Raw genomic sequence first — 22,241 nt, forward strand, 5'->3', positions numbered from 1 at the left:
AAGACAGAGGAAAGACAGCTAAAAATCATAATGGAAATTCTTTCATACCATTTTTAATGTCCTCAGGTCATTCTTAATGTTAAATGTTTCCCTATATGTTATAATCTCCAGGATTGAAATCTGATATTTTGCCAGAAATAACTTAAAATATGATAAAGAGTAATATTTTATATGTTGTAATTTGGGGGGAACTTAAATTTCTTATTCTGACTCCATGTGTGGTAAGAATAAGCACTTTCATGAAAAGTCAGCCCCTTCAGTGTTGTCATCATGTGTTAAAGTCATGATTGCACTTAGTTAACAACTTTTTGGAAAGAAAATTTACTCACTTTGTCTCAAGAATCCAGAAGCATTCAGTTCTGGGTTAATTTTATTATGAAGACAGAGAATAATGTAAACTGTGTGTTTGTGTGTGTGTATGTAAGTAGGTTGTGGTTTATTAAAATGAAAAAATACAGAAGCACTTATTAGGAGATAAGTAAATGTTGATTTATAAGTTTTCTGGTTTAAACATCTGTGGATTAGATTTGAATTTTGATGGTTCAGAATAGAGTAAGCTTGAGAAAGATTACCATAATTCTTGCCCTTGTAATCAAAGTTTATTCTTGACCTTTGTTAGACTACATATTTAAAGTATTCATATGTAAAAAACCCAAAGCAATTATTTGTTGTTCAAAAGAATTTACTTTTGAAATAGTGAATTTGCCTTATACACTAAAACATTTGATACACATATAGTTTTGAAGAATACCTCTTTTAAACAGTGAAGGCTATCTATGTCAAGTTCAGCATTCTGCTTATATTAATATATAAAATTTGGAGAAAGGCAAAAGAGAAACAACAATAAGTTTTGTCTTCATTCTTTTTTTTTTTTTTTTTTTTGGACAGGCAGTTAGACAATGAGAGAGAGAGAAAGAAAGGTCTTCCTTTTTCCTGATTCATCCCCCAAATGGCTGCTACCGCCGGTGCGCTGCGCCGACCCAAAGCCAGGAGCCAGGTGCTTCCTCCTGGTCTCCCATGTGGATGCAGGGCCCAAGCACTTGGGCCATCCTCCACTGCCTTCCCGGTCCACAGCAGAGAGCTGGACTGGAAGAGGAGCAACTGGGACAGAACCGGCGCCCCGACCAGGACTAGAACCTGGTGTGCCGGCACTGCAGGCGGAGGATTAGCCTAGTGAGCTGTGGCGCCGGCCTCTCTCTCCATTCTTCTACCATCCTACTGCTTAAAAAAGATTTGAGATAGTAGTAACAGAGTTTGCATGATGTAGTCACTTGTCCCTGGTAACAGTTGTCATATTTAATGAGACCATTAGGTCTGTATTTCTGCTTCTCTTCATGGAATTGATGTCCTAATTCTAAGAGCAAGTACAGTAGAATAGTGTTATTTTAGTATAATTTAACTGGTAAAAAATGAATTCCTTTTCTGGATCATTTTGTTAATGTTTTTAGCTCTAACTTATTTCACAACCCTGTTAATGTTGATTTTATTGTGTTTTGTTTTTCCTTTTTAAAGAAAACTGTCATTATTAAGAAGTGGGAATTTGGATTTTTTTAAAAATAGGAAATCTCTGTTCCATTTTTCCCTCCATCATCATTAAGTGTCTGAAAATAAGAAAATGTCCTTCTGCAGAAGAGACTTCAGTTAGCCAGTGTCTCCCTGTGCTCCAGGGAGACCACCTCTGCCAATAGGCGGATGAAAAGGAAAATAAGAAGAATTGGCTCTTGGGGTATAGCAAACAAGCAGGGTTCCTAATTAATGCTTGTGAGTCAGAAAAGTAGCTTCCAGGTTTTTAAAATAATCTAAAAATAATAAGTTAAAAATACCCCAAAATGCATAAGGAGAATATAAAAGAAAAATATGAATAGCATTAAAAAGTTTTCATCTTTGAATTTCTCTTCTGTTAATCTGGCATCTATGGTTATGGCACTTGCAGGATCATCTTATCATTTGCTACATATAGTGGTATATGCATTTGAACCTCATAATGATTTGCATGAGCTTGCACAAAAACCTGTATAAACCATCCCAGGTCTAACCTGAAAGTTGGAAAATAACTGATTCTGTCTTACTGCTAAGTTAGTATAATACTGTCATATATGCATGGAGTAAATGCTTCTGTAGGCATTCTTAACTGACCCAAAGTGATCTCACTTTAAAAAAAAAAAAGGAATTTGAATAAAAACACAGGTATTTTATCAGAGCCTGAAAATCTTATTTCAGTTTACCACAACAATAAGGTTGGGTTCTTGGGTAATAAACTACAGAAGCAGTACAGTGTAGTAGTTAAGAGCTCTGATTCTGGGATCAGAGTTGTGATTTCAGCCCTGCCACTTATAGAAGCTGTGACTTTGGCGTCAGTTTCTTCTTCAGTAAAATAGAGCCTATCTTACAAGACTGTCGTGAGGAATAGAGGACGTAAAATACTTGGAAAGTACCAGGCACTCTACGTTAGCTATTGTCATCACTGTACATTTCCTACTTACAAGGTGGTATTTTCTAGTTAAATTGCATGGGGTTGAGCCACTGCTTGGGAATCTAAATCCTGTTTTGGAGTGCCTGTTCAAGTACTGGCTATTCTGCTTCTGATCCAATTTCCTGCTAATGCATCCTTGGGGGCAGCAGATGATGGCTTAAGTGCTTGGATCTCTGTCACCCATGGGAGACTCGGATGGAGGTCTGGTCTCCTAGCCCAGCCCTGGCTGTTAAAGGCATTTGGGGAGTGATCCAGCAGATGGAGGAATAATCTCTCACTCTCTCTGTCTGCCTTTCAAGTAGCAGAAAACAAGTAAACAAGCAATTAAAATCATTTCTGAAGAAATCTTTTAAAAATTTGTAGCATGGGGTCCTTGTGATAGTCTTGATTTTCATTTTGAAGTTTTCTTCTTAATGATAACTTGCTCAAAATTAACCACAGTTCTTTTTCTTTTTTTGTGTGACTTATGTGCAGTTACATTTAAATGGTTCTCTTTTCCCAGTGTTTCTTAAACATTTCCTTTCAAATGTACATTTTAGTATGGAATACAGAACCATTTGGGGGTAGGAGGTGGGAAGAGCTGTGAATATGGCAGTTCTAATTAATATAAATTTTGTCTTTAGTAATAACAGGCCCTGGACAGCAGTTAAACCACAGTGAATTGGCAATTCTACTAAACCTCCTACAGTCTAAAACAAGTGTTAATATGGCTGATTTTGTCCAAGTGTTGAACATTAAGGTAAACTCTGAGACTCAACAGCAGCTAAATAAAATAAACCTTCCTGCTGGAATTTTGGCAACAGGTGAAAAACAGACAGACCCATCAACACCACAGCAGGAGTCCTCGAAACCATTGGGAGGAATTCAGCCGCCTTCTCAGACTGTCCAGCCCAAAGTGGAGACTGATGCTGCCCAGGCGGCTGTGCAGAGTGCATTTGCAGTTCTGTTGACTCAGTTAATAAAGGCTCAGCAGTCAAAGCAGAAAGATGTGCTTCTAGAAGAGAGAGAAAATGGATCGGGACATGACGCATCTTTACAGCTCAGGCCACCTCCAGAACCTGGCACTCCGGTATCGGGTGAGTGTGTGGATGCCAGACCGCTAACTCGGCTGCATTCACGCTGTTTCTTGCTGTTACCTGATTATCTGTTATGCAGTTTTTTCAGTGACTTTGCCAGATTTCCTGAAAATTCTCAGGTCACTGATTATAAGTTGGTTTCCTAGTCTGTTTACTCCCAGGAATTGATTCTTTAACAGAGTATCCAACTGTAATATTATTCATTAGGAATGTATAGATTTTCCTAAGGTAAGACTGTGTTAAGAAGTCTTCCTTTACTTCGAATAAATGAAGCAGGCAATATTAATACTTGTCAACTTTTTCTTTCTGTTTATAATGTTAGGACAGAAATGGAACTTCTGATGATCTTTAAGACCACCATAGGACACATCAGCTATTTAGTTTTCCATATTAGCTTTTGACTTTATTTTGCTTTGTTTCACTTAGGGCAAGATGACCTCATCCAGCACCAGGACAGGAGGATATTGGAGCTAACACCAGAACCAGATCGGCCTCGGATTCTGCCCCCTGATCAACGGCCTCCTGAGCCTCCTGAACCACCACCAGTCACTGAGGAAGATCTGGATTATCGGACAGAAAACCAGCACGTAGCCACCACTAGTTCTTCACTAACTGACCCTCATGCTGGTGTGAAAGCAGCCCTGTTACAGCTGCTTGCCCAGCATCAGCCCCAAGATGACCCTAAAAGAGAAGGTGGAATTGATTATCAAGCAGGAGACACTTATGTGCCCACTTCAGAATACAAGGACAACTTTGCATCATCTTCTTTCTCTTCTGCTTCTTATGTTAGCAGTGATGGTCTAGGAAGTAGTTCCGCTCCACCATTGGAACAACGTAGCTTCATTGGAAACTCAGATATTCAGTCTTTGGATAATTACAGTACTGCTTCATCTCATTCTGGTGGTCCACCTCAGCCTTCTGCCTTTTCCGAGTCATTTCCCAGTTCAGTAGCTGGATATGGAGACATTTACCTCAATGCTGGTCCCATGTTGTTTAGTGGAGACAAGGACCATAGATTTGAATATAGCCATGGTCCTATTGCAGTCCTGGCAAATAGCAGTGACCCTTCTACAGGGCCAGAGAGTACTCACCCTTTGCCAGCAAAGATGCACAACTATAACTATGGTGGTAATTTACAGGAAAACCCGGGTGGCCCTGGCCTCATGCATGGACAGACCTGGACTTCTCCTGCTCAAGGACCTGGATATTCACAAGGATACAGGGGACACATTAGCACATCAACTGGCAGAGGTCGAGGCAGAGGGCTACCATTCTGAGTATCTGTTTTTCCTCAGGCACATCATTTTTATCTGGAAAGACTTTTCTAGCTGCAATTTAAGGCAGCAGTCCAAGAGACTTGAATAATATTAATTCAACAACAGCTTTATTTTTATGTGGAAAAGGGTCTTGCATACAATAGTTTAAAAAAAAGACAAAAAAAACCTTTGCTTAAATTCATGCTGTTCTTAAAATTAGATCTATTGATTGTACATCTTCACAAATTCTAGTTACAATTTTATTTTGTATTCTCGCAGTTTTAAGTGGATGCTAATCTTAGGGACATAAGCTTTTTATGACCCTCTTGCAGATCTTCTGAACTATGCACATTTGTGCTTTTTTTGTAAGTTTGGACCAACTTTTATGTAACAAACAACCCCTCCCCCACCCCTCCAGTTTTACAACAATCAGAAAGGGCACTGATTTATTTGGTATTTTTCTTTTTACAAAGCTACCTTTAGTCAAAGGTCACTGTCAGTCTTTGCACCTGCTTTCAGTGTTATTGTGAAAGGTGTACTTTGTGCTCATTTCAGAAAATAAAACACAACCTTTCTCTTGATGCAACAGTTTTATAAAAAAAAATGGTCAACGTTATTTTTGTTTTGTTTTGCAGATTATCATAGCCTAGCAAAATACATTCAAATGAAATAGTGGTTTTTATATGAAAAACATGGGTGGGAAGGGGAGGGGAAGTAAGTGCCTTAACAGGTAAGCTTAAGGTCTGAAAAAGTAGTTAATCTTTATACCCATTTGTCTTTTAAAGGGAATCAATGCGTTGTATGGAAGAGTCAGGAAGCCCTTAAACTCTCAGGGGCTGCCTGTTCAGTTCCTGTTAGATCATTCCCTCTGTCTGTCACACTTTATCCTTTTCTGCCTGTCTTCGGGCTGTATTACCTTTCACTAACACCTTCTCTTGATGGGGGGAGTGAGGGAAAGCAAAGAAAGGGAGAACTGCAGTTAGTACCTTTTGTTACTTCTGAGAAGTTTAAAGTTTTGTCATTTAAATGCTTGGAAGTAATAGCTAAATGGATTTTTAGAGTACTGTTTTCTTTCAGGTTGCCATATTGTCCCTGTTTTCATTTGGAGAGCAAGGGTTAAGAAACGAGATAATAACAATTTACATAAGTCTATTGAGTTCATGGTGGGGGTGGTGACAGACACCTTATTTTTTTAAGTTATACAATTGCCATTTTAAGAAAAAGTCTACTCTGCTCACTGTATTTGTTAACCAGAAACATTGTCTACCTTGAATTTATTGAAGCAAAAAGAAAAAATAGTAAGTGAAAACCATTTGTCTCCCTTCCTCTCACCTCTAAAGTTTATTACCACTTTTGCTGGACTTAAAGCAACTGTAGCTTATTTTAACATTTTTTTTTATTAAGAGTAACAATGATGGAGTAATCTTTATTTAAACTGTAATGGCGTCAAGTCTCACTGATTTTGTGTGCATACACACACACACACACCTGCAATTGTAATAATTCTAGAAAAGAACCAAAGGAAAATAACCAGTGTTGCCATTGTCACCAAATGGAAAACAGGCTCCAGAAATTAAGAGTTGATGCCAATTAACTATTTTGTTTTTACCAATTATTTTTTCGTTGGAATTTTAAATCGGAACAACTGTTAAAGAATGAAAATTGCTCCAGTTCTAAAGCAAGTTAACCCTGTGCCCACAATGTGACTTGTGAACCTTCAATACAAAACAGTGTGTGGGAAGCATTATAGTTTGATAACAGTAAGAATATTTTAAAGAGGATGATTGACCATTTTGTTACTATAAAAATGAATTGGTATCATTTGGCCATTTTATTTTCTGATGGATTTTTTTTTGTCGGGAGAAGGAAACGAATGGAAGAAAAAATTATTTTGCTTTTATTTGAATTTTGAGTAGTAGCAACTTACAAGACTACATTGCAGAAAGTGAAGAACTATTTTGAAATTTAGCAAAATAGCTACAGTATTCAAGTATCTGAAATTTTAATATGGTGAATCTTAGAGCTTTAGAGTTTCCTCTAAGGGACAGTATCTAAGTTATTAATAGTCACACTTGATAATTCTGCTGATCAGAGCAGCTAACCTAAAATTGAAGATACTTATGTGACATGAATAGCCTGTGTTTTAAAAATTAAATATTTTATATAAAATTGAACTGTGTTTGGATAGTTTTTCCAATTGAACATTTAAGTTACATATTTATGTTGGGAGTGTGGCTGGGAGGACAGGGAAACTGTTGCTGTGAAATTGAAAATTTGATCTATAGTTGCTAGTATTAAACTGGAGACAGCATTGCTTGTGAGGCATACCAATATTTATGTGCAAGTTAGATGAAAAATTGATGCCAGTTGAACCACAGCACAGTGCTAAGATGTAGATGTAAAATAAGTCCCAGGTTAAGATATATTATTATATGAAAGAATGTGTCTTGTAATTGAGGAAAAATGGTAGTAAATATTATAATGCATCTCTCCATAACATTGAATACTTTGATTCAGTGAATTTGGGTTACTAAGAGAAGTGGAGTTGGGAAGTCAGTAATTTTGTAGATTATAATAATAGTGATCATTCAGTATTCTTGAGTGAGATTTAAGGAACATACAATACTGCTTTAATTTCTTGGCAAGAAGCAAGTAAACCTAAGGTTTCAGATAAGATGAACAGAGAAAGATTAGCCCACCAAAGAGAAAAAAGGTGAAATTTCCTTTTGTATTTCTTAACACAGCAGGTTTTTCTGTGTAGAGCTCAGTATATTCCCCCAGTCTTTGAAGAATCGCAGTCATTATAACATTTTAAAATACTAATTTTAAGAGATTTATTTATTAAAATTTGTGGAATGTGAATTAACATAATATTAGTAGCTATGATTCAAAGCTTTATTTGTCAGCAAATATATTCAGTGCCTACCATGTGTCAGGTAATACTCTAGTGCTTGGAATAAATCAATAAACACGAAAGGCACTACATCACACTTCTGGAGGCCTGGCAGCAAAATTTAAAAACTGTGTGGAGAAGCTGGAGGTATTTGCTGCTCTTAATTATCTAAATTACACATAAGATATAAGAAATGAAAATTTGAGTTTCTTTGTAGACTTTCAAATTGAAATTGGAATAGAGAAAGTTGTGGAAGGAAATACAACTGGAACTTCAATGATGAAAACAAATTTTAAGTTGAATCTGGCTTATTTGCAATAGGCTGATGTGAAAAAAATGGAAAGTGAACGGATTAAATACTTCTAGACTAATCTGACTGGTATTTCTGTGTTCTGGTTTTAGTGTATTTGCTATGAACTTAATCCAGTTTGGGTTGATTTTTTTCATCCAAGAGCTTTTTGTTTTGCTTAAGTAAAGATGAAATACAAGTTTTGAATATATAAATAAAGCTGAAATACAAGTTTTGAATATAGATCTACTGGTTTTGATGATTTTAAAGTCTGAACAGGATGTTCCAATAACCTCAAGTTACCTGATCAATCATCTGTCTCCAGCTTAGAAAAATGACATGTAGAGAAAGAGATTGCTATAACCATTTACTGGCAACTGGATTGCCTGCATTTGTTCCTTTAAGCCATTTCTAAATTTCTGCAGTAAATACTTAACTCTGTAATAGAAAAATTGTCAGTTAATAACTTGACTAGTGTAATAGTAAAACAGTAATCAAATTTACAACACTGGACAATACAAAAATCCACTTAAGAAAAAATTTTCAAAAAGTATTTCAGAAAACATGTAATTTGGAGCCTGTAGTGGCCTTTTGTCCAAAGACTTCTCCAGATAGTTTAGTAAATTATTTCTAGTTTTCTTAAAAGCTATTACTAGTAAGTTATGAGATGTATATGGAGATAGGGAAAAGAAACGTTTGCTTATAATCGTAAGAACTTGCCCTTTGAATTATGCAGTTTAACAAATTTTATGTCTTAACTTCCTTCAGCATATCAAGTGTCCTGTTAAAAAAAGGATTTTCCAGTCCTAATTATGTTCACATAAGGAATAGAGAACTCACCTTTAAATTTTTTCCTCAATTTGTTGTAAAGGTGTTATACTCTTATAAGAACTTTAGTAAAGTTTTATAAGTGTTAGGTGTAATGCATTAATATAAGCCATTTGTTTAAAAAAAAAATGGCTGTATTTGAGTCTGCAAATAAACTGCCATAAGAATTCCAGGCCATGATCTCAGCCTTGTTTCCTTTGCTTAGATCCAGAACAGACTCCTGGAGATAATCTTACCTAACAGAAGTGACCACTTGTAATCAAATCCACTATGCCACATGTCTTTTTTTATTTTATTTTATTTTTTTTGATAAAGGTTAAAAACCCGGAACCCTACATTTTTTTTCCTTTTTATATATATACATATTTGGAAATAGAACACAGAGAACACCCAGAGATAACCACCACTAGTATTTAGACTTTGATAAAGGTATATAAATGCATATGTATGGGGAATTTTCTTAAAACGGATTATACTGCCCATAAGTTTGTTTAACGTGAATATCTTTGTCAGTCAATTAAATTCCACCCTTGTTTTAATGGCTGTAAATTATTCCTTTATAGAATTATAATTTAACAATTTGTTATTGATGGACTCCAGATTTCTAACTTCTCAGTTACAAACTGCAAAGTAATGAGGCATCCACATAAATACATACATACCCACACGTATTTCCTCTGATTTGCTGGTATCAAGAGTGCACTTTAAAATGTCTGCTAGATCCAAATTGTTACCAGGAAAGACTTAACAGATTTATATTTCTATTCCTCTCCCTCTTCTTTTAGGTTTATTGAGTATTTTAATTTTTTAGATTTTGTTTGTGATATCATCTTATTTTAATTTATGTCTTTTATTACTAGTGATATTCATTGTTTCTTTGTTAGCCATATCATTTTTGTTTGTTTATTAACTATTCTTAATGTTTCGTTATTAGGTTTTATCTCTGTTGCTCAGAAGAGTCTTTATATAAGCTCTTTGTGACCTATACAGGTTAATAGAGTGTGATGTAGTCAAGTCAGTTAATGTTTTCCTTATAATTTCTCTAAAAAGCTTTCTTTACTCCCAAGACTGCAATTTGAGTAGTCACACAAAAGTTCTTTTCTGGCTTTCTACTTCTACACTACATTTTAAATTATTTAGTTACATGTTGTGACATAAAGATCCAATTTTACCTTTTTGAATGGCTGTAGCATTTGCTAAATTTCATCCTGCTTTTTTTTTTTTTTGCAACCATCTTATATGGATTTGTTCTTGAATTTTTGTTCTATGCTGCTATTTTCCATTTATAAGTACTATACTTGTATCCTTACGCATATGACATGAGTATGTACCTCTTTTAACCTTAATTTTTAGTTTTTAAAAGATTCAGTGTGATTTGTTGATAAAATTCTAAGAAACTAATAATATTTCCTGTCTCCCTCCTCTCCCCCTCTTTCCCTCTCACTCTCCTTTCTTCGCCCTTTCTTTAAGCTTTTGAGATAACATTTTAAATTTACACTGTGATGGCCGGCACCGTGGCTCAATAGGCTAATCCTCTGCTTTGCGGCGTCGGCACACTAGATTCTAGTCCTGGTCGGGGCGCCGGATTCTGTCCCGGTTACCCCTCTTCCAGTCCAGCTCTCTGCTGTGGCCCAGGAGTGCAGTGGAGGATGGCCCAAGTGCTTGGGCCCTGCACCCCATGGGAGACCAAGAGAAGCACCTGGCTCCTGCCATCGGATCAGCACGGTGCGCCGGCCGCAGCGCGCCAGCCGCGGTGGCCATTGGAGGGTGAACCAACGGCAAAAGGAAGAGCTTTCTCTCTCTCTCTCTCTCACTGTCCACTCTGCCTGTCAAAAAAAAAAAAATTTTTTTTTTTTTTTACATTGTGGTAAGAAGGCTTAATACTTCACCTAGTGAGAAGTTTACCAAGTAAAGAGAAAAAATATCCAATATTAGTGGGAATATACACAGTAACTAAACAATAATTGAATGGAGAAATGACCATTTTACCCATAGACAGTAAATTTTAAAGTCAACACAGATCATTAGAACTATAGTAATATAACATTCTTAACCATTGGTTTGTCAAAGGTATAAAAGTTTTACAAAACTATTTGCAGGGACACTGATACACATAGTCATTTCTCCTTCCTTCCTCCTTTCCTCCCTTCCTATCCCACGTGTAAGGGAGAAAATACAGTGTTTGTCTCTCTGGGTCTGGCTTATTTCACTCAACATGATGTCCTACAGCTGTGTCCATTTGCTACAAATTGTAGAATTTCATTCATTCTTATAGCTGAATATATTCCAGTATGTATATATACCACATTTTCTTTATTTTTTCATCTGGTGATGGCTGGACACCTTGGTTGATTCCAAATTTTGGCTATTGTGAACAGCACTGCTATAAACATGGTGGTGCAGGTATCTCATTGATACATTGTGTTCAAGTCCTTTGGGTATGTACCCTGTAGTGGGAATGCTGGATCATATGGGAAGTCTATTTATACTTTTTAAGGAAATCGCCACATTGTTTTCCACAGTGGCTGCACTGATTGACATTCCCTCCAGTGGTGTTTATGTGTTCCATTTTGTCCACATCTTTGCCAGCATTTGTTAGTCTCTCTGTTTTGGATTTTAGCCATTCTGACAGGGGTGATGCGATACTTCATTGTGGTTTTAATTTGCATTTCCCTGATGGCTAGTGATGTTGAGCGTTTTTCATAATATTTGTTGGCCGTTTGTATTTCATCTTTTTTTAAAGATTTATTTATTTATTTGAAAGAGTTACACAGATTGGGGGGGGGGTCTTCCATCTGTTGGTTCACTACCCAATTGGCCACAATGGCTGGAGCTGTGCAGACCCGAAGCCAGGAGCCAGGAGCTTCCTCCAGGTCTTCCCACGTGGGTGCAGGGGCCCAAGGACTTGGCCATCTTTCACTGCTTTCTAAAGCCACAGCAGAGAACTGGATTGGAGGAGGAGCAGCTGGGACTCGAACCAGCGCCCATATGGGATGCCGGCACCGCAGGCAGAAGCTTTACCTGCTATGCCACAGTGTCGGCCCCTGTATTTCATCTTTTGAAAACTCTCTTAAAGTCCTTTGCCCATTTCTCAACTGGATTGGTTGATTTTTCATTGTTGTTGAGTTTTTAAGTTGCTGATACATTCAGGATGTTAACCTTTGTCAGATACGTGGTTTGTCAATTTTTTCCCATTCTGTTGGATGTCTCTTCACTCTGTTGATCCCTTTGCTGTGCAAAAGCTTCTGAGTTTGATAGAGTCGTATTTGTTTAGTTTTGCTTTTGTTGCCTGTGCTTTGGGGGTCTTATCCAAGAAGTTGTCCCCTACACCAATGTCTTGGAGTGTTTCCCCTTTATTTTCTTCCAGCAACTTCATAGTCACTTCATAATGTCAGGTCTTAAATTTAGGTCTTTGATATCTTCAGTTGATTTTTGTATATGGTGAGAGGTATGGATCTAATTTCATTATCCTACATATATACATCCAGTTTTGCCAGCACCATTTGTTGAAGACATTATTCTTACTCCACTGGATGGTCTGAGCACTTATGTCAAAAATCAGTTGGCTGTATGCCTGTAGATTACTTTCAGTGCTCTTTATTCTGTTCCATGGATCTATGTGTTGATTTTTATGCCACTACCAAAGCTGTTTTAATTAGTGTGGCTTTGTAGTATGCTTTGAAGTCAGGTATTGTGATGCCTCCTGCTTGATTTTCCTTGTTCAGGTTCACTTTGGCTATTTTGGGTCTTTTGTGGTTCCATTTGAAATTTAGGATTGCTTTTTCTAATTCTGTAAAGAATGTCACTGGTATTTTGTTAGGGGATTGCATTGAATCTGTAGATTGCTTTGGGTAATATAGATATTTTAATGGTATTCTTCTGACCCATGAGCAAGGGGCCAAAGTACTTGGGCCATCTTCTACTGCTTTTCCAGGCCATAGCAGAGTTGGATTGGAAGAGGAGCAGCTGGCATGTGAACAGGTGCCTTTATGGCATGCCAGTGCCACAGGTGGAGGCTGTTAGCCTTCTACATCACAGCACCAGCCAAGATTTCAATCCCTTTAAATGTGTTGAGACCTGCTTTGTGGCCTAATAGGCAGCCGTCTGTCCTAGAAAATGTTTTCCATGTGTTGATGAGAACAAGGTGTATTCTGTAGCTGTTGGGTAAAGTGTCTGTTAGGTCCATTTGCTTGATAGTATGTTTCAATTGCAATGTATCTTTATTGAATTTCTGTCTAGATGATCTGTCCATTGATGAGAGTGGGGTGTTGAAATCACCCACTACTATATTGGAGTCTGTCTCTTCCTTTAGGTCTAGTAGTATTTTCTGTATATATATGGGTGGTCTTGTGTTGGGTATATTATATATTTATGTTATGATGTTATGTCTTCTTGCTAAATTGAACTTTTAACAAAATATAGTGTCCTTTATCTCTTTACGGTTTTAGATTTAAAGTCTATTATTTGACATCAGAATAGCTGTGCCCACTCACTTTTGGTTTCCATTTACCTGGTATTCTTTTTCTAACCCTTCACTTTCAGTTCGTATATCTTTACGTGAAGTGAGTTTGTTGTAGGCCATATGTAATGGGGGAGGGGGAGACGTTTTTTATCCATTCAGTGTTTTGATTGGTGAATTTAATCCATTTACATTCAAGTTTAGTATCGATATATAAGAACTAAGACCTGTCATTTTGTTGATTGGATGATGATTCGACCTGCTGTTAGTAAATTTGGTAGTGTCAAGTGTTTTCATGTTTACTTCTAATGCAGGACACCCTTCAGAATTTTTTAAGGCTGATCTGGTGATGGTGCGAATTCTCTGTTTTTACTTATCTGGAAATATTTATTTTTCCTTCACTTTTAAAGGATACTTCGCTGCATATAATATTCTTGGTGGGAAGTTTTTTTCTTTTAAGATCAAATATATCATTCCACTCTCTTCTGGCCTGTAGGGTTTTCACTGAGAAGTCTGATATTAATCTAATTGGTTTTCCATTATATATAAAACTTGATGCTTTTCTGTTATTGTCTTAGGATTCTCTTCATACTTTTTTTTTTTTTTTTTTTTTTGACAGGCAGAGTGGACAGTGAGAGAGAGAGAAAAAGGTCTTCCTTTGCCATTGGTTCACCCTCCAATGGCCACCGCGGCCGGCCCGTGGCGCACAGCGCTGATCCAATGGCAGGAGCCAGGTACTTATCCTGGTCTCCCATGGGGTGCAGGGCCCAAGCACTTGGGCCATCCTCCACTGCACTCCTGGGCCACAGCAGAGAGCTGGCCTGGAAGAGGGGCAACCGGGACAGAATCCGGTGCCCCGACCGGGACTAGAACCCCATGTGCCAGTGCCGCAAGGCAGAGGATTAGCCTAGTGAGCCGCAGCGCCGGCCTCTCTTCATACTTTTAAAATCACTGTATTTCAGTTCCTAGAACAGTGTTTAGCATATGCAGGTAATTTGCTGTAGGATACAACTCAAAATTGATTTATCCCGTGGGGGTCAGCATTGTGGTGTAGTGGGTAAAGGTGCTACCTTCGAAGCCTGCATCCGTTATGAGCACTGGTTTATGTCCTAGCTGCTCTGCTTCCAATCCAGCTCTCTGCTATGGCCTGGGAAAAGCAGCAGATTACCCAAGAATTTAGGCTCCTTTTACTCATGTGAGAGACCTGGATGAAGCTCCTGGCTCCTGGTTTTGGCCTGGCTCAGCCCTGGCTGTTCTGTCTTCTGTGAAGTGAACCAGTGGAAGAAAATCTATCTCCGTCTCTCTCTGCCTCTCTTTGTAACCCTGACTTTCTAATAAATATATAAATTTAAAAGTAACAATAATTTATCCCGGTTTCAGTTTTATTCCTGCATTTTCCATGTGATTTTTAGAATCAGATCATATTGCTCAAATATGATGTTAGGATTTTAATTGGAAACACATTAAATGTTTAAGTTTACTTAGAGAAGTATTCCAGTGAAAGTATAGTAAAATTTATCTTTTTTTAAAAAAGATTTATTTTTATTGACTTGAAAGAGTTACAGAGAGAGGTAGAGACACAGAGAGGTCCTCCATCCGCTGGACCACTGCCAAAATGGCTACAATGGCCGGAGCTAAGCCACTCCAAAGTCAGGAGCCAGGAGCTTCCTCCGGTCTTCCTTCTAATACATATAGTTAGTGTATGTAATCTGCTTTACAGAATTTATTAAGAATTTCCTTTATTCTTGCTAAACATACACATTTTTAAAATATTCCTTGCTTGCTCTGAGAGGTATGTTTTTCAGTATAATTTGTCATATACTAGTTTAATCAGTATTATTTAAACAGTGGTAAGATTCCCTATATCTCTCTCTCTCGAGTAAGGAATGTACAAGTCTTACACTGCTATTATATACTTTACTTTATACAATTGTCTCCAGAAAGTTCATGGAAATGCATGTTATGAAAAAACTGCATAAGTTTAAAAATTTTTACACCAGAATAAAATTAATTCCATTTTTCTAACAGAACTACTCTTCTGTGTCTCATCCATTAGCTTTATATTTTCAGTACTATATTATTCAGAATATAAAGGTCCATAACTACTGAATCTTTGTTCTGTTTTATTTTTTTAGCAGTTTTAGCTGTACTATATCCCATTTTAGTATGACCAGTTACTTGGTCTGCTGTTTTAGCTTGCCTTTTTGTTTTTAAATGCTGCCTTGCTGATTTTGTTTCTGATCTTTTCTGTGTGTGTGTGTGTGTGTGTGTGTGTAGAGAGACAGTGAGAGAGCGAGCTTCTGTTGATTTGTAATGTATACATATTATTTCCTGTTCACTTTTAAATATTGTAGCGATATATTTAAACCTATTTTTTAAAAAAGATTTATCTCAAAGTCAGTTACATAAGTAGGGAGACAGAGATCTTCCATCTGCTGTTCACTCCCCAGATGTCCACAGTGGCCAGGGCTGGGCCAAGGCAGAGGCAAGAGCTTCCTTCAGGTCTCCCATGTGGGTGGCAGAGGATCAAGCACTGCAGCTTTCCCAGGCCATTGACAGGAAGCTGGATTGGAAGTGGAGCAGCCAGGACATTAGTTTTGGATGCTGGCATGCATGTGGTGGCTTTACCTGCTATGACACAATGCCTGCCCCGAAGCCTATTTGTTGAATGAATAACTTCAGGAATAAAAGAGGTAAGGACAGTGAGTTCTATGTTTGCTAGAAGGAAAGGGCATAAATTTCTAGCAATGGAATCCTTTGCTTTGAGAGTTTAGATCTCCAGTAAATGCTCAAATTTGACAATCTCAAGCCACACTTGAACTCAAAATTTCAGACTTGGCTGAGCATCAAGACTACATGTTAAGCTTATATTTAATGTAATTTTTGAAACTTCAATATAACATTTATTAAAGCTGATTAAGTGCACTTAATGCATTTTTATGTTTAAAACACCCATGTAGCAAGATGAAGGATATCTGTCACTCCCAAAGGGTCATCCTTCTTTCCAGCCAGCAGCCCTATGAGTTTTGCCTATTCTTAAGCCCCATGCTAATGGACTCAGAATATACTCTAAACAACTCTGTTCCAATAAGGCCTCGTAAATGAGGTAGACACAGCATAAAAACTATTTCAGAAGAAATTTAAAAGTCATTTCAGAGAATTTGAATAAAAATCTTTATACAAAAACCAAAAATGTAACTAGCAGCTCAGACTGCTTTACTCAAGAATTCTCCCAAACATTTAAAGTGAAAGTAATAATTTTAAATATTCTTAACATGTTCCAATTTCTTTTAATGAGTTCAGCATAATTCTGACACCAGAACCTGATGTGTCCTCTACTAAAATGTTACAAGCCAATATCGCTCATGAACGTCCGTGAACATCCATAATAAAATAAATTGAATAAAAATATCCAAAGTAAAATGGAAAATTTGGAGGTTAAAAAATAAAAGGTAATGTATTATAATACCATTGCTGTTTATTCCAGGAATGTTAATTATTAGAAATCTTAACGACATTCACAGAGTAAGCAAAAAAAAAAAAAATGACTATCTTCAATAAATGACGAGTATAGAACATCCATTTTTTATAACAATGCTCAGAACACTAGAGATAGACAGGAACATACTTAATTTGATAATACATCCATAAGAAAACAAACCTAGTGGAAATACTGAAAATTGTCTCTGAGGCCCAGAACAAGGAAGGGTGTTTACAGTTTATGATGTCTTGTTAGATTTACTGGATGTTCAAAACCACAGGCTAAAGAGAAAAATGTATTTATTTGCAGATGACATGATTGTGTACATGGAAAATCCAAAAGAATATATAAACTAATTCAGCAAAGAAATTGAGTTATTATTTTTTCACAAATGAAAAAATAAATTGTGCTATATATATACTAACACAAGCAGTACAGAAATGAAAGAAAGAGAAAGAAAAGAAAGATTATTATTATGGTCTTTCCTTGGTATGGTGAGGGATTGGTTCTGGGACTGGGACCTGCTGCAGATGCCAAATCCAAGCGTACCCAAGTTATTTACATTCTTAATAAAATGGTGTAATATTTATGTATAACATATTTGCATATCCTCCTACATACTTTAATTCACCTCTAGATTCCTTAAAATGCCTAATGCATTGTAAATATTATGTGAATAGTGGCTAAGGTGTATTGTTGAGGATATAATGACAACAAATGAATGATTGTTCAGAACAGTTAGTTTGGTGGTTTGAATGCATGCATATAAAATCCAGAGAGGACCAACTATATTTACAGAATGACATTAAAAGCCATCAAATATTTAGCAAGAAATCCTAAAAGATGTACTTCTGCACTGAAACCTGTTAAGACATTGCTGAGAGAAATTAAAGAAGACCTGAAACCAGGGATAAAGAGAAGGATTAAGTTCATGGATTGGGAGCCTCGGTAGTAAGTCAATTCCACTCATAAAATGGTCTGTAGGTTAAATGCAGTTCTAATCAGAATCTCAACAGATGTGTGTGTGTAAATTAACATGTTGATACTAAAATTTATGAAAATACAGAACTAGTAAAAAAGAGCATAGTTGAACTTACTCTACCTGATTTCTAGCTTAATATAAAGCAACAGCTATTCAGTGTGGTATTGGCACAAAAGGAGGTTGCCCAACAGAACAAAAATACAAGTCCAGAAATAGACCTCACAAATAATTTTCACCTTCTTGCAACTCAGTGTTGATGAAATAATCTTTTCACTAAATGCTGCTGGAGATATTCATTTCCATGGAGGAAAGAAAGCAAGAATGACCCCTGTATTACATCATATTCAAGCATTGATTTGTGAAAGATCATAGATGTAAATACAAAAGGTGAAACATCAGAGCTTTTAGAATAAATATTTTGCATGATTGAACACAAAAAGCACTAACAATTGTTAAATTTAGTAACAAGTATATGTATTCCTGTGATTAGTCTAAACAGTAACTGCAGTACTAAGTCTAGACCTTCAGAACAGTTTTTAGCCTTTTTAACTTTATATAAAGGGAATATATTTCATGTATTTCATATTTACAGTTTTAAGAACAATAATATATCTCACCCTTTCTCCCTCTTCTTCCTTCCTTGTTTTAATTTCTGCAATAATATACTATCAGTCTACTTTATAATCACAAGCTTATTCCTCCATTAAATAAAGAATTCAACAAGTAATAGAAAAACCACTGTTTCTTAGGAGTATAGACAAGAGCTATAAACACTCAAGTCTCAAGATGTCAATTTCACCTATGTACACTTTCTTGTGTGTACTGTATGTATTAAGGAATATATACACAGCAGAGATAACATGATATTTGTCTTTCTGACACCGACTGACTTCACTAAACATAATGGTCTCAAACTGCATTCATTTTGTTGCAAAACATAGGAATTTATTCTTTTTTTATGACTGAGTAGTATTCTGTAATGTACATAAATCACATTGTCTTTATCCAGTCATCAATTGATGGATATCTGGGTTGACTCCTTATCTTAGCTATTTTGAATTGAGTTGCTACAAACATGAGGGTACAGATAACTTATATGCTGATTTCAATTCCTGGGTCATATGGTAGATCTATTTTCAGCTTTCTGAGGGATCTCCAAACTGTCTTTCATAATGGATGTATTGTTTACATTCCCACCAACATCCTCACCAGCATTTGTTGTTTTTGATTTTTGGATAGCCATTCTAATGGGTGAGAAAAAACATCATTGTGGCTTTTGTTTGCATTTCCCTGATGGCTAGTGATCCCGAGCATCTTTTCATATGTCTGTTGGCCATTTGTATTTCACCCTTTGAAAATGCATGTTCAGGGGTCAGCACTGTATGAGGTGGGTTAAAACCCCAGCCTGCAGCACCAATATCCCATATGGGTGCCAGTTCGAGTCTCAGCTATTCCTCTTCTAATCCAGCTATCTGCTATGGCCTGAGAAAGCAAAAGATGGCCCAAGTTTTTGGGCCCCTGCACCAGCGTGGGAGACCTGGAAGAAGTTCTTGGCTTCGGATCAGCTCAGCTCTGGCCATTCCAGTCATTTGATGAGTTAACCAATGGAATGAAAGACTCCCTCTCTGGCGTTACCTCTCTCTGTAACTCTTTCAATTAAATAAAATAAATCTTTTTTTTTTTTTTAAAGTGCATGTTCATATTTCTAGCCCATTTCTTAACTGGATTGTTTGGTTCATTGATGCTCAATTTGTTTCTTTATCAGATGTATAGTTTGCAAATATTTTCTTCCATACTGTTGGCTGTCTCTTCACTTTGTTGGGTGTTTACTGTCCAGAAGCTTCTTAGCTTGATGTAATCCCATTTGTCTATTTTTGCCTATGTTTCGGGATCTAAGAAATCTTTGCTTACGCCAATGTTTTGCAGTGTTTCCCCTATGGTTTCTCTTGTAATCTGATGGTTTTAGGTCTTAGGTTAGATACTTGATCCACTGTGACTTGATTTTTGTTGAGAGTGTGAGGTAGGGGTCTTGTTTTGTACTTCTGCATGTGGAGAACCAATTTTCCCAATACCATTTGTTGAAGAGACTGTCTTTTGTCTAGGTAATGATTTTTACCTTGTTGGTCAAAGACTAATTGGTTTTAGATGTGTAGATTAATTTCTGGGGTTCCTAATTTGTTCCACTGGTCCACATTTCTATTTTTGTGCCAGTACCAGGCTATTTGAATTATAACTGCCCAGTGATGTGCCTTGAAATTTAATATTGTGATGACTACAGCTTTGCTTTTAAGATTGTTTTAGCTATTCAGAGTATTTTGTGTTTTCATATTAATTTTAGGGTATTTTTTTCTAGATCTGAGAAGAATGTCTTGGTATTTTGATTATGATTGCATCGAACCTGTAAATTGCCTTGGATAGCATGGATATTTTGATAATATTCTTCTAATGAACATGAAAGATTTTTCCATTTTTTCTGTCTTCTATTTTTTTCCTTAGTGTTTTGTAATTTTCATCATAGAGATCTTTCGCAACCTTGGTTAAATTTTATTCCAAGGTTTTAAATATAGCTATTGTGAATAGGAATGATCTTGGAAATTCTTTTACATCCATGACATTATTTATATAAAGGCTACTGATTTTGGTGCATTGATTTTAGATCCTGAAATTTGACAAATTTTATGAGGTCCAAAAGTCTCTTAGTATGGTCTTTTGCTTCCCCTAAGCATACGATCATATCATCTGCAAACAGGGATAGTTTGAGTTCCTTCTTTCTCATTGTTATCATTTTAATTTCTTTTTCTTGTCCAATGGCTCTGGTTAAAAATTCTAAAACTATATTTAACAGTAATGGTGAAAGTGGACATCCTTTTCTGGTTCCAGATCTTAGTGGGAATACTTCCAGCTTTGCCCATTCAAAATAATGTTGGCTGTGGGTCTTTCATATGTTGCCTTGATTGTTTAGGTATATTTTTTCTTTTTAAGATTTATTTACTTATTTGAAAGTCAGAGTTACACAGAGAGAGGAGAGGCAGAGAGAGCGAGAGAGAGGTCTTCCATCTGATGGCTCACTCCCGATTGGCTGCAAGGGCCAGAGCTGCGCCGATCCGAAGCCAGGAGCCAGGAGCCAGGAGCTTCTTCCCCGTCTCTCACGTGGGTGCAGGGGCCCAAGGACTTGGGCCATCTTCTACTGCTATCCTGGGCCATAGCAGAGAGCTGGACAGGAAGTGGAGCAGCTGGCGCCCATATTGGACACCAGCGCTTCAGGCCAGGGCGTTAACCCACTGCACCACAGCGCCGGCCCCAAGGTATATTTTTTCTATACCCAATTTGCTTAAGGCTTTTATCTTGAAAGGATGTATTTTATCATATGCATTCTCTGCATCTATGGAGATAATCATATGGTTTTTATTATTCAATTTGCTAACGTGATATATCTCATTTATTGATTTGTGTATATTGAACCACCTTTGCAACCCAGGAAAAAAAGTCCCACTAGCTCTGAGTGAATGATCTTTCTGATGTGTTCTTGGATTCAGTCAGCAAGCATTTTGTTGAGGATTTTTGCATGTAAGTTCTTCAGGGATATTAGTCTCTAGTTCTCTTTCATTGTTGAATCTTTTTCTGGTTTTGGAATTAAGGTGATGCTGGCCTCCATTTCCATTGTTTTCAGTAGTTTAAGAATAATTGGGATTAGTTTTTTTAAATAAGATTTATTTATTTATTCAAAAGTCAGAATTACACAGAGAGAGAAGAGGCAGAGAGAGACAGAGAGGTCTTCCATCCACTGGTTCATTCCCCAGATGGCTGCAACGGCTGAAGCTGTGCCAGTCTGAAGCCAGAAGCCAGAAACTTCTTCCAGGTCTCCCCCGTGGGTGCAGGGGCCCAAGGACTTGGGCCATCTTCTGCTGCTTTCCCAGGCCACAGCAGAGAGCAGGATCAGAATTGGAGCAGCTGGGTCTCGAACCAGTGCCCTTATGGGATGCCGGCACTGCAGGCCAGGCTGTTAGCACGCTGTGCTACAGCGCTGGCCCTGGGATTAGTTATTTTTTAAACATCTGGTAGAATTCAGCAGTGAAAGCACTGGTTCTGGGCTTTTCTTTGTTGGGAGGGTCTTTATTACTGATTCAATCTTTGTCTTGGTTATTGGTCTATTTAGGTTTCCTATTTCTTTGTGCCTTGATTTTGTTAAATTTTGTGTCCAAAAATCTATCCATTTCTTCACGATTATCAAATTTGTTGGCATACAGCTGTTCGTAGTAATTCCTAATGATTCTTTTTTATTTCTGTGGTATCCAATGTAACATTTCCTTTTTTTCTTTTTTGTCTCTGGTTTTATTAATTTGGGTATTCCCCCCCCCTCCTTTTTGTTTTAATTGGGCCAATGATGTATCAACTTTATTTAAAGATTTATTTTATTTGGGGCTGGCACTATGGCTCAGCGGGTTAAAGCCCTGGCCTGAAGTGCCGGCATCCCATGTGGGCACCGGTTCTAGTCCTGGCTGTT

The 22,241-nt window shown here is 37.1% G+C and overlaps 1 protein-coding gene across 2 annotated transcripts in view; it reads left to right on the top strand.

The window, feature by feature from the left end:
- The window catches only part of CDK13 (cyclin dependent kinase 13), a 121,926-nt gene extending 113,700 nt beyond the window's left edge, over positions 1–8,226 (top strand). Inside the window, exons 13-14 of one of the 2 annotated variants that reach the window (XM_017344445.4) lie at positions 3,097–3,549; positions 3,976–8,226. In XM_017344445.4, coding sequence (XP_017199934.3) covers positions 3,097–3,549; positions 3,976–4,826 — 1,304 coding nt within the window. In that variant the 3' untranslated portion in view covers positions 4,827–8,226. The remainder of the gene's footprint in view (positions 1–3,096; positions 3,550–3,975) is intronic. The other variant, XM_070059760.2, reaches the window with a different exon arrangement.
- The last annotated feature ends 14,015 nt before the right edge of the window (positions 8,227–22,241 follow it).

Source organism: Oryctolagus cuniculus, chromosome 16 (genome assembly GCF_051225735.1).
Source record: "Oryctolagus cuniculus isolate XC-2025 breed Fujian yellow rabbit chromosome 16, ASM5122573v1, whole genome shotgun sequence".
Lineage (NCBI taxonomy): Eukaryota > Metazoa > Chordata > Mammalia > Lagomorpha > Leporidae > Oryctolagus > Oryctolagus cuniculus.